The sequence below is a fragment of the Portunus trituberculatus genome, chromosome 48 (genome assembly GCF_017591435.1).
Source record: "Portunus trituberculatus isolate SZX2019 chromosome 48, ASM1759143v1, whole genome shotgun sequence".
Classification (NCBI taxonomy): domain Eukaryota; kingdom Metazoa; phylum Arthropoda; class Malacostraca; order Decapoda; family Portunidae; genus Portunus; species Portunus trituberculatus.
The window spans coordinates 17260962-17272252 of NC_059302.1; the positions used below are offsets into that span (position 1 = coordinate 17260962).

General features: G+C 43.3%; 1 protein-coding gene across 1 annotated transcript in view; it reads right to left on the reverse strand.

Moving 5' to 3' along the window:
- Nucleotides 1-1511: 1511 nt before the first annotated feature.
- Nucleotides 1512-11291, reverse strand: part of LOC123498676 (GTP cyclohydrolase 1-like) — a 17841-nt gene continuing 8061 nt past the window's right edge. Inside the window, exons 3-7 of the mRNA XM_045246011.1 lie at nt 7682-7891; nt 4936-5101; nt 4653-4684; nt 3345-3429; nt 1512-3129 (exon numbers count right to left, since the gene is read on the reverse strand). Of these exons, the coding sequence (XP_045101946.1) occupies nt 3006-3129; nt 3345-3429; nt 4653-4684; nt 4936-5101; nt 7682-7891 (617 nt within the window). The 3' untranslated portion in view covers nt 1512-3005. The remainder of the gene's footprint in view (nt 3130-3344; nt 3430-4652; nt 4685-4935; nt 5102-7681; nt 7892-11291) is intronic.

Genomic DNA, 11291 nt, shown 5'->3' on the forward strand with positions numbered 1-11291 from the left:
ATTTTTCTTTTATACCATGTGGGCTTTTCACGGGAATTTATGGGCTAAAGGGGATACTTTTTCAGGTACCTCCTATCTCAAAACCCACCCGCTAGGAAACCGTTGCCCCGAGTGAGGAAGCCCAACCTACACTCGGACCTAGCTCAATATTTTTGTACTTTAATAAGAGTGATTTAATATACTAAGTGATAGGTGCCCCAGTCATTGTAGGAACCTAGTCAGGCTAACTCTAGGGTCTTAACAAGTGACAGGGTAACAGTGTGTGTATTTACCTAGTTGTATTTACCTAATTGTAGTTTTACAGGGCCTGGGCTTTATGCTCGTGTGGCCCCGTCTCCATATCTACATTTATCCAATTTTTCTTTAAAACTATGCACACTCGATGCTGACACCACTTCCTCACTCAAACTGTTCCAAATCTCAACACATCTTTGCGGGAAACTATATTCTTTAACATCTCTCAGACATCTTCCCTTCCTCAGTTTCTTACTATGCGATCTTGTGCTTCTAGTGTGTGTTTCATTGTTTGATCTGCTGCAGTCTCTGACGAGACAGCCAGACGTTACCCTACGGAACGAGCTCAGAGCTCATTGTTTCCGATCTTCGGATAGGCCTGAGACCAGGCACACACCACACACCGGGACAACAAGGTCACAACTTCTCGATTTACATCCCGTACCTACTCACTGCTAGGTGAACAGGGGCTACACGTGAAAGGAGACACACCCAAATATCTCCACCCGGCCGGGGAATCGAACCCCGGTCCTCTGGCTTGTGAAGCCAGCGCTCTAACCACTGAGCTACCGGGCGTGTGTGTGTGTGTGTGTGTGTGTTGTCGTTGCATTTCAAGGGAGTGCATTATGAAGGGAGAGTAGCTGAGGTCATAAAAGGTTGAGAGGAGGGAGGCAGGGCGGGGTGGAGGAGGGGGGAAGATATTGTAGTCAAAGCTTTGTGGGTATACCTATAAGAAAATAGTGCACTGATAATGTCTCTAAGTAGAACAACTTGTGGCCTTTTGACTGAAACAATTGGTAAAGAAGACCGTAACAACCGGTGAATGAAACAAGAGGTTTCTTTCAACGATGAATGCCTCTCTCCCTCTAGTAGGCCTAGCTAGTGGAGGGGCATGACTATATACCAGCAGCACTGCACACACCAGCCACTGTCTTTTGGAGAAAATGCCAGGTGTGTGTTACAGCCTCTGCAGTAATATAAGAATCTACTGTCAAAGTTTAATTTTTCTCGCAGTACGTTGCCCAACTTTGTAAAAGACAAGACACGTGATGACTGGCGCGATGGTGCTGTTATGGCGGGGAGACCGCCACACTGTTGTCTTTCACTAACCAAGGACAGAAGCAACTGTACCGTTCATGGCATTACTTCATAGACATTCCCCAATTTCCGAGTTGCAGCAACACCACTTTAATGTAATCGGTTATCATATCATTTGAGAATCGCAGATACCAGCCAGGTGTCAGGAGCAGATTCATACGGCAAGCAAGATAAGCAAGTTAAGAAATACATTTATTTGATTAAACAAATCATGAAACAATTGTTCCCAGGTCTCTTATTTTTAAGTTACGGTTACCACTCAGACTAACAACCCTATAACAATATTTTTTGAGGTCAAATCGAAACACTTATTACTCTACGTTGACAATAGATATTCTATGATCAGGCACCTTTAGAGTTGCTCTGAGCCTCAGCAGAGCACGACACAGGGCCTGCCGCACCCCGCCCGGGCACAGCACGTCGCAGGCGGTGGGTGGCTGGCGTGGCGGTCAACTGAGGCAAGAAAGACTCGTTGCATGTGAATGAGAAGCACAGTTGTACTCGTTTCGTGTTTCAGGGAGGAGGAACATCTGTGGCTCACCAAACCTTTAGATTTAATACTGATGAAATGATCCCCTGCAGCATCATATTTGGACGCCGCCTGTGTCCCGCCACCAGGCATGGGAGAGAAGACAACGCCGTGGCCCACCACACACGCTGCCCAATCTCGCCGTTAGGGCGCAAGTAGCTTGATGGTTGACATGTTCTGTGTTGCCAGAAATGGGCCGAGGTGCAGGCTGGCCGTTAGGTGGGCGCCCCCGGGAAGCACTGGAGGAGGCGCCACTTTTCCCCCTTACCTCGCTGGCCAGCACTGCCACGCCCCTACAGTGGTGATGGTGCCGTCCCGCAGAATGGTGGTGATAGAGGCAGGTCGTTTTTGTAAGGTTGTAAAGGAGTCTCGCAGCGCTGAGTCCTCAGCGTACTGGCGTAGCCTCCCCTCCCAAGACTTTCCACGGGCGCCGCGGATGGGTCATTTCTTGACCTCGTCGCTCCGGCAATGACTCAACATTAGGAAGACAAACGTGCTGGCGGGGCTGAGGTCATCTCTTTCTTTTCTTTTTCTTAGTTTTTTCCAGGACTGACACAAAATGTGAAAGCCTTTATGCCTAAAAACTATCAAATCAATGTAATCACACATATGCACGTGACGTGTGTGTGTGTGTGTGTGTGTGTGTGTGTGTGTGTGTGTGTGTGTGTGTGTGTGTGTGTGTGTGTGTGTGTGTGTGTGTGTGTGTGTGTGTGTGTGTGTGTGTTTCTAAGTGGAAGCGTGCACGTGTGTAAGCTTGTGACAAGACTTGCAGACGTCAAACAAAATTCTTTTTTTAATAATAGTATTACACAATAAAAAAAAAAGTTAATCAATTAATAAGAAATGAAAACGGAAGGCGAAGGAGCCTTCTCGTAAAAGATGGGACGAGGGCGGGGGGGTCAGGAATCAATCAGTAGCACCTCGCGGGAATTCACAAGCTGGCCGCCAGCCTGTATATCTCTTGTTCCGTCCCACGCGGCGCTACTGCCTCATCGCGCTCTCCTCCCTCAGGTGGTAGTACTGTGGTCGTCAGCGGGGTCTGTTCGGTTATCTGGTCTGCTCGACTTAGTCTCTTGCAGCTAAGGGCGCTGGCCTGGTCCACCCTGCCTGCGCAAGAGCGGCCCCAAGAGAAAGAGACGCGCCTCTACTTCACCAGGCTCAGAAACTCCTCACGGGTCTTAGGGTCGTCTCGGAACACTCCAAGCATGGTGGAAGTGGTCGTCTTGGAGTTGATCTTCTGCACACCGCGCATCACCATACACATGTGTCTGTCGGGTATAGAGGTGACAGTGAGAGAGAGAGAGAGAGAGAGAGAGAGAGAGAGAGAGAGAGAGAGAGAGAGAGAGAGAGAGAGAGAGAGAGAGAGAGAGAGAGAGAGATTATAACACACACACACACGCACACACACACACACACACACACACACACACACACACACACACACACACACACAAACACACATACAATAGGCAGCAATACTCACGTTCCCTCCACAACGACACCCACGCCGGTGGGCTGAATGGCCTCCACCACGGCCAGGGCGATCTGTTTGGTGAGCCTTTCCTGGACTGTAATGGAGAACACAACTGTCAAAACCCTCATTTTTATTGCATTACTCACTGGCACTCACTGTCAACAAGGAAATCACGGGTCTCATCGCCTTCACATTTTCTTACATTCTTACACTATCTCGTGACTTATCTCAGAAGCACTCGAGTGTGTGACTGTGTGACTGTGTGTGTTTCACTGTTTGATCTGCTGCAATCTCTGACGAGACAGCCAGACGTTACCCTACGGAACGAGCTCAGAGCTCATTATTTCCGATCTTCGGATAGGCCTGAGACCAGGCACACACCACACACCGGGACAACAAGGTCACAACTCCTCGATTTACATCCCGTACCTACTCACTGCTAGGTGAACAGGGGCTACATGTGAAAGGAGACACACCCAAATATCTCCACCCGGCAGGGGAATCGAATCCCGGTCCTTTGGCTTGTGAAGCCAGCGCTCTAACCACTGAGCTACCGGGCTGTGTGTGTGTGTGTGTGTGTGTGTGTGTGTGTGTGTGTGTGTGTGTGTGTGTGTGTGTCCTCTGCTCTCTCCTTCAATAAACGCATATCTAACTTTAAATCTCATCTCGTAAAGATTGTTTCATTTCCCTAGTATCTTTTAATAATTTTCTATTTGACTTACATCCTACCTGCAACACGGGCACCAGAATTCCATAGTCTATAACCACACTCTTAAACACTTCTGTGCCGCACCTTCACTACATGAAAAAGACTATAGTTGTAATTACACTTATTTTTAAGAGTGTTTGTACGATTCTAGTAACAGATTCTCAAGATTTTTCATTATTAACAAGGGGAACGTAATTAAGAACTTGGTTTACTATTTACTTGGCCTTTGACAAAGTCGTGATAATCACAAAACGTGTCTGAATACAAGCCATAGTCTAGATGAGGTCTGAACGATGCCAAACATAACTTCAGTAATACTTCAGGATAAAAAAAAGACTGTCATGCGTGGACCCGACCACTTTTTGTAGCTTCTATTACTTATGGTCTTAAGTTCTCAGACGAGCCTTGCTTTTTCTCAAAGGCATTATAAAGTTAACTTGCATTTCAGGATTCTAACACAAAAAATACAAAAACTCTCATTATACCACACACATTAATATCTGCTTACGTGGTCATTGGGGACAAAATAGTATTTAGAATCTGGGAAGTGAATAACGATAGCGGTATTGTATGAGACTGACAACAATGTAAACATTCGGCCACTGTACCTTGGAGTCGTCGGCTGAACACCTCCACGATCCTGCAGGAGAAATGATTTGTTAGTTAGTAATAACCTGTGCTGGAGGAGTGTGTGGAGGAAAAACCTTAATACTTTGCGGCGTTCGTATGAGTTTTTTGGGATTGGGATTGTGGAAGTTGAGGAACAATCAAAACAACGAGATTTGGTTACCGGGTTTGGTAACTGGTCTATATCTTGACTTTGAGTCTTACAAGCCTTGGCTAAGGGCCTTTCCTATAATGCTACGGATTTATGGGGCTTAGCTGCTTTACCTTGCGACTTTGGAGAGGCCGAGCACCTTCTTATTGGGGAGGTAACCGACAGAGACCTTGCCCCAGAAAGGAACCAAGTGGTGTTCGCAGACGGAGAACATCTCGATGTCCTTGACGATCACCAGGTCATCGTGGTCCTCATTAAACACGGCGTCGTTCATCACGTCTGTCGATGAGGTCAAGAAAAAGGAAGAGAAAGTGAAGAGCACATTTGTAAACATCAGGAAACACGAGACTCCGGCAAGAAATGTTGGAGTGCACTGTTGCTGTTACTGCAGTGGTGTGTGTATGTGTGTGTGTATGTGTGTGTTTCACTGTTTGATCTGCTGCAGTCTCTGACGAGACAGCCAGAAGTTACCCTACCGAGCGAGCTCAGAGCTCATTATTTCCGATCTTTGGATAGGCCTGAGACCAGGCACACACCACACACCGGGACAACAAGGTCACAACTCCTCGATTTACATCCCATACCTACTCACTGCTAGGTGAACAGGGGCTACACGTGAAAGGAGACACACCCAAATATCTCCACCCGGCCGGGGAATCGAATCCCGGTCCTCTGGCTTGTGAAGCCAGCGCTCTAACCACTGAGCTACCGGGCGTGTGTGTGTGTGTGTGTGTGTGTGTGTGTGCACTTGGTATTAAGAAACCTGTTAAGAATGACTGCAGAAATCGATGTAATTCTTCACAAGACACACCTCAAGTTACTACGTGGGTAAAACAAAAGGATAAATAATAAAAGAAATTATATATATATATATATATATATATATATATATATATATATATATATATATATATATATATATATATATATATATATATATATATATATATATATATATATATATATATATATATATATATATATATATATATATAAAGGAAAATTAATTTATCGAAAAACTTAAGTCACATTACGTGGCTAAACACAACAATAATATAGTCATCACACCATCTGACTTGCTATAAACACAGGATACTGAAAGATTTTAACCACTCAATCACTCCGTTTTCTATTAGTCGTGTCTTGTAATGATACTTCAAACGTGCACTACGTCCATTACGTTTGAAGAGACACAGAAGGAAAAGATTCAACATCCAACTATCTGACTCTCGATGTACACTCCTGGTTAAGTTGGTTAGTGTGTCATATTTTTTCCGACCTTCTTAAATGTTCTCTGAATCTCAAAGTCTGATCAGTTAACAGTCTCCTCCTTAATCTTGATCATAAGATCAGAGGATTTAAGATTAAAGGATAAACATTAAACTTTGTGCCAGAGAGTATGATGGATCACACAAAATCTAAGACTTTTCAACACCAAAAAAGTATCACGAAATTTATGATTATTTCCTCGTGAGTTTAAGATCAAAGGATTTAAAATTGAAGAACAAACAGTGGCACAGAAAGTGATGAATTGCTCAACTTCAGACACTGTTTCATCTCTATTTTTTATCTAAACGAAATTTCAAGTGGTTTACGAATTTTCTCTCTCTTTTACTAGTCTAGATCAAAGGATTTTAGATTGAAGGATGGACATTGAGTGGCGAGAAGTGTGATGGATTACTTAGCTTCTAAGACTGTACCACATTTTCTATTCTAACAGTCTCCAGAAGTTTGCAACACTTTTTTTTTTTCATGATGTCCCATGATGTTTATAATGGTGGTATCATGAGGAGACCAGAGTGCTAAGATACTAAGAGGGAATCACATAACCTCTAATCATTCTTGTATAGGTATGCATATATGTACGTGTCTGTCTGAGAATAATTCATGAATAGCTTCCTCTGTGTGTGTGTATTAATCAAGGGATTCTGTGTCGCATCAGGAATCTTTATAAAAGTTTTCAGCAGCTTGTCAAAAGCATGTTGTGAATCAGTAACACTGTGTGTGTGTGTGTGTGTGTGTGTGTGTGTGTGTGTGTGTGTAATTCACCTCGGTCGTCTGCTGGTCACCCAGCCAGTCTTCCCCGTCACGGAGCGAGCTCAGAGCTCATGGACCAATATTCGGGTAGGACTGAGACCACAACACACTCCACACACCGGGAAAGCGAGGCCACAACCCCTCGAGTTACATCCCGTACCTATTTAATGCTAGGTGAATAGGGGCCACACATTAAGAGGCTTGCCCATTTGCCTCGCCGCTCCCGGGACTCGAACCCGGCCCTCTCGATTGTGAGTCGAGCGTGCTAACCACTACACTACGCGGTGTGTGTGTGTGTGTGTGTGTGTGTCCTCTAAGCGAGGCATGGAGAAAAATATCAATGCATAATAACAGTCTCTTTACACCACAATACTGACACCAACATGACGAACAGTTTGTACAAAACACGGATTCATGAATGTACATTAAATAGGAGGAGGAGGAGGAGGAGGAGGAGGAGGAGGAGGAGGAGGAGGAGGAGGAGAAGAAGAAGAAGAAGAAGAAGAAGAAGAAGAAGAAGAAGAAGAAGAAGAAGAAGAAGAAGAAGAAGAAGAAGAAGAAGAAACTACGTAGATAAATAACTAAAATACGCTATTTACAACACCAATGAAGAAAAACGAGCCAGAAGAATGACACTATTAACACCACAACCAACAGTAACAACTACAACACAACAACAACACAAGAAAAACACAATAAAGAAAAAGGTCTTGCACAAGAAACACCAACAACTTTCAACATTCCTCTAGCTTCAATGGTCACGAACAACATGTAAGAAATAGACACAAAAGAACACTAGTAGTAGTAAGTTTCAACCCTCACCTTCAATGGTTTGGTCGTATCCCTTGGTGAAGAAGAGCATAGCCTTGGCAGCTCTCATGGGTGTCTTCAGTAAGCCCTCGCGGTCTACGTCTTCGCCCAGGTTCTTCAGGAGGGAGCGGTAACTGGAGGCCAATTCAGGCAACATCTCCTCCCTGGAGGGCGGCTTGTGATCCAGCTCCATGTCAAAGTGGAAGGGGCACTTCTCATGGCCTGTGTAGTGATGGTGGAGGAAGTGGAGGATAGAGGTGAGGTTAGGGAATGTTTTGGAGTGTTAAGTGAAGCGTGTGTGTGTGTGTGTGTGTGTGTGTGTGTGTGTGTGTGTGTGTGTGTGTGTGTGTGTGTGTGTGTGTGTGTGAGAGAGAGAGAGAGAGAGAGAGAGAGAGAGAGAGAGAGAGAGAGAGAGAGAGAGAGAGAGAGAGAGAGAGAGAGAGAGAGAGAGAGAGAGAGAGCAAAGTAAATAGAACAAGAGAGAAGCAAATCCATAAAAAAAGGAAAAGAGAAAAATGTAAATAAGACTAGAATGGAGAAAGGTGGCATGACGAGCACAGAAAAAAAGGGACGGGAAAAGGAAAAGGACAAAACGAGGACATGATAAGGACAGGACGTGGACAGGAAAAAAAAAAGAGACGGAGACAGGACAAGGACAGAACGAACACAAGACAAAGACAAGGCAATGGGAAAAGAAGAGGACAAAGACAGAACGAAGATAAGATAACGGACGAGGACAAAAAGTAAAGAAAAGCTGTATCAATACAAAGCAGAGATAATATGTGAAAGTGCAAATAAATATCACAAAATGCAGAACACACAGCTGGTGATAAAACCGTAATGGTGCTGGTGTGGTGTGTTGTTGTGTCCTAGTGATGGTTGTGATGGAGATGGTGATGGTGGTGGGGAACAGTCTGGAAGCTGCTTTAGTGGAACTTATTTGTGTGTGTGTGTGTGTGTGTGTGGGTGGGTGGGTGGGTGTATGTGTGTGTGTGTGTGTGTGTGTGTGTGTGTGTGTGTGTGTGTGTGTGTGTGTGTGTGTGTGTGTGTGTACACTCTTGTCACGCCAACAATACGTGTTCCACACACACACACACACGCACACACACACACACACACACACACACACACACACACACACACACACACACACACACTCACACACACACACAAGCACACACACAAGTTTCTTACTCAGACAGTAACGTAAGTCTTTTCCAGTAATGCGACAAACAGAAAAAGAAAAAGCAACAACATATTTTATGTAAAAAATGTAGGATAAAATGAGCAGGAACCTTTAGATCCTTCGCCTGCTAAGAGAATGTCCTTGAGGCCTGGCGGAACCCACCACGCCAGGCACTCCCGCTGCTCACATTCACCGCATACCCACAAGTCCTCCCCGTGCTGGTAAACTGGCAGATTTCAGACCATGGTAAGTCCTCATTCGTTACTGGCATCACTCTTAATTTATTGATTCGTTTACGTATTGATTGATATTTTTATTCTTCTAAGTGAATAGGTGTTTGGTTAGTAAAGAAGGAGGAGGAGGAGGAGGAGGAGGAGGAGGAGGAGGAGGAGGAGGAGGAGGAGGAGGAGGAGGAGGAGGAGGAGGAGGGGAAGAAGAAGAAGAAGAAGAAGAAGAAGAAGAAGAAGAAGAAGAAGAAGAAGAAGAAGAAGAAGAAGAAGAAGAAGAAAGAACGAAAGAAAATGGAAGAGTCAAAACACTTATCTGCGTCTCCCCTCTCCATTCTCACCCAATCAAAAAGAAGAAAAAAAGAAAGTAGGAAAGTTACAAACATACGGGCCAATTTGGTTCCTTTAGAGGTCCTGATGTGTCCTCCAACTCCCCTTACGCCATTCACTAGCAAAAGATACAAGACACAATCAGCTAACAACGCATCATACGTAAAATCAATACTTGTTTACGGTATCCTGCAGTCAGCTTTTAAAAGTACATTTCACTTTGAATATTGTGAGTGTCCACATTACTGATACATGAGTTTACCGGCAGGGTCTTCAGTATTACATTTCTTTTGCTGCTAAACTCTGGAACTCACAGTCTAGGTATTCTCTCCCTCCTCCATCTCTACCCCTTTGGCATATCTCTTAAATACAAAGTAAGTATGAAAAAATGAGGATTTTCCAAAGAGCTCCTCCCCCTGCCTCACTTCCAGTTTCATAGTAGCTATTTTACCATATAAAAAGAAAAAAAGAGGGTTTTCAAGACAGTCTTATACCCATTTTTTTTCATCCTTTTAGCAATCTCTTCAACACATGAGAAATATAAATATCAAGAGAGGCCTTCAAAATAAACTCTTTCCTTCTCGCTGTTTTCTCACTTAACAGTTTCTGTAACATGTAAAAATAAAGAAAACAAGGGAGGATTTTCAAGATAACCACTCCATTTTTTTCCTTTAAAGTTCCTTTAACTTGTGAAAAAGGAAAATTTAGAAAACCTTTCTCACTCTCCCTTTCTTATCCTAAGCATCTTCTTTAACACTTGGAAAACTTACAAAAAATTGCGTGGTATTCAATATGACCCCACAAAACAACAGTCCCGGCAGCCTACTTGAAAGAATGATAAAAAAAAAAAAAAAAAAATCTCAAATTAGCCATCTTTCTCTCCGTCTTCCTATCTTTCTCTTAGCAGCTCCTTAACACGAAGAAACTGAGAATAGCGTAGTTTTTTACTATGTCCCTAAAAGACAATATTCTGCTAATCTACTTGTCACGAGCGCAGGTAAAACACACACCCATTTTTGCAGCAGAAGGAATCAAATGTGTTGATATGCTCAAGACCTAAGCAACGTGTGACTCAGCTGTGTTTTGAAGGATGAGTGATTACGTTTTGATTAATGGTAATAGTGTGTGTGTGTGTGTGTGTGTGTGTGTGTGTGTGTGTGTGTGTGTGTGTGTGTGTGTGTGTGTGTGTGTGTGTGTGTGTGTGTGTGTGCAATCTACACACACACACACACACACACACACACACACACACACAACGCGTATCTCTAACTACCACTTCTACTCCAACTACTACTTCTACTACTACTACTACTACTACTACGATTTCTACTACCGTTACAGCCATGACATTCTCTCACAATTACATAAATTTGCTATTCAGAGAGGCTTATGCATCAAAAGACGAAAGAAAAAAAAAAATACTAGTAACAAATGCAGAAGAAAGAATACAAAAGACGGAAAAAGTGAAAAAAGAAAAAGAAAAAGAAGATTTAGCTTCAAAAGAGATTCAAAGCAACATAAGAAGAAGAAGAAGAAGAAGAAGAAGAAGAAGAAGATGGCGATGATGATGATGGACAACAACAACAACAAAAAGAACAAAAAAAGGGAGAAGACGAAGAAGAAAAAAAGTAGGAGAAAGAAAGTTATATATATATATATATATATATATATATATATATATATATATATATATATATATATATATATATATATATATATATATATATATATATATATCACGTTGTTCAGATTACTTTTCCACGTGTATCTGTGTCTGAATGCCTTATGTAACTCCCTTTGTTCATAAAGTCTCCGCAAAAACTGCAGACATGCCTTCGTGCTCGCCGCCACACGTTGCCACACAAGGCCATGCACAACC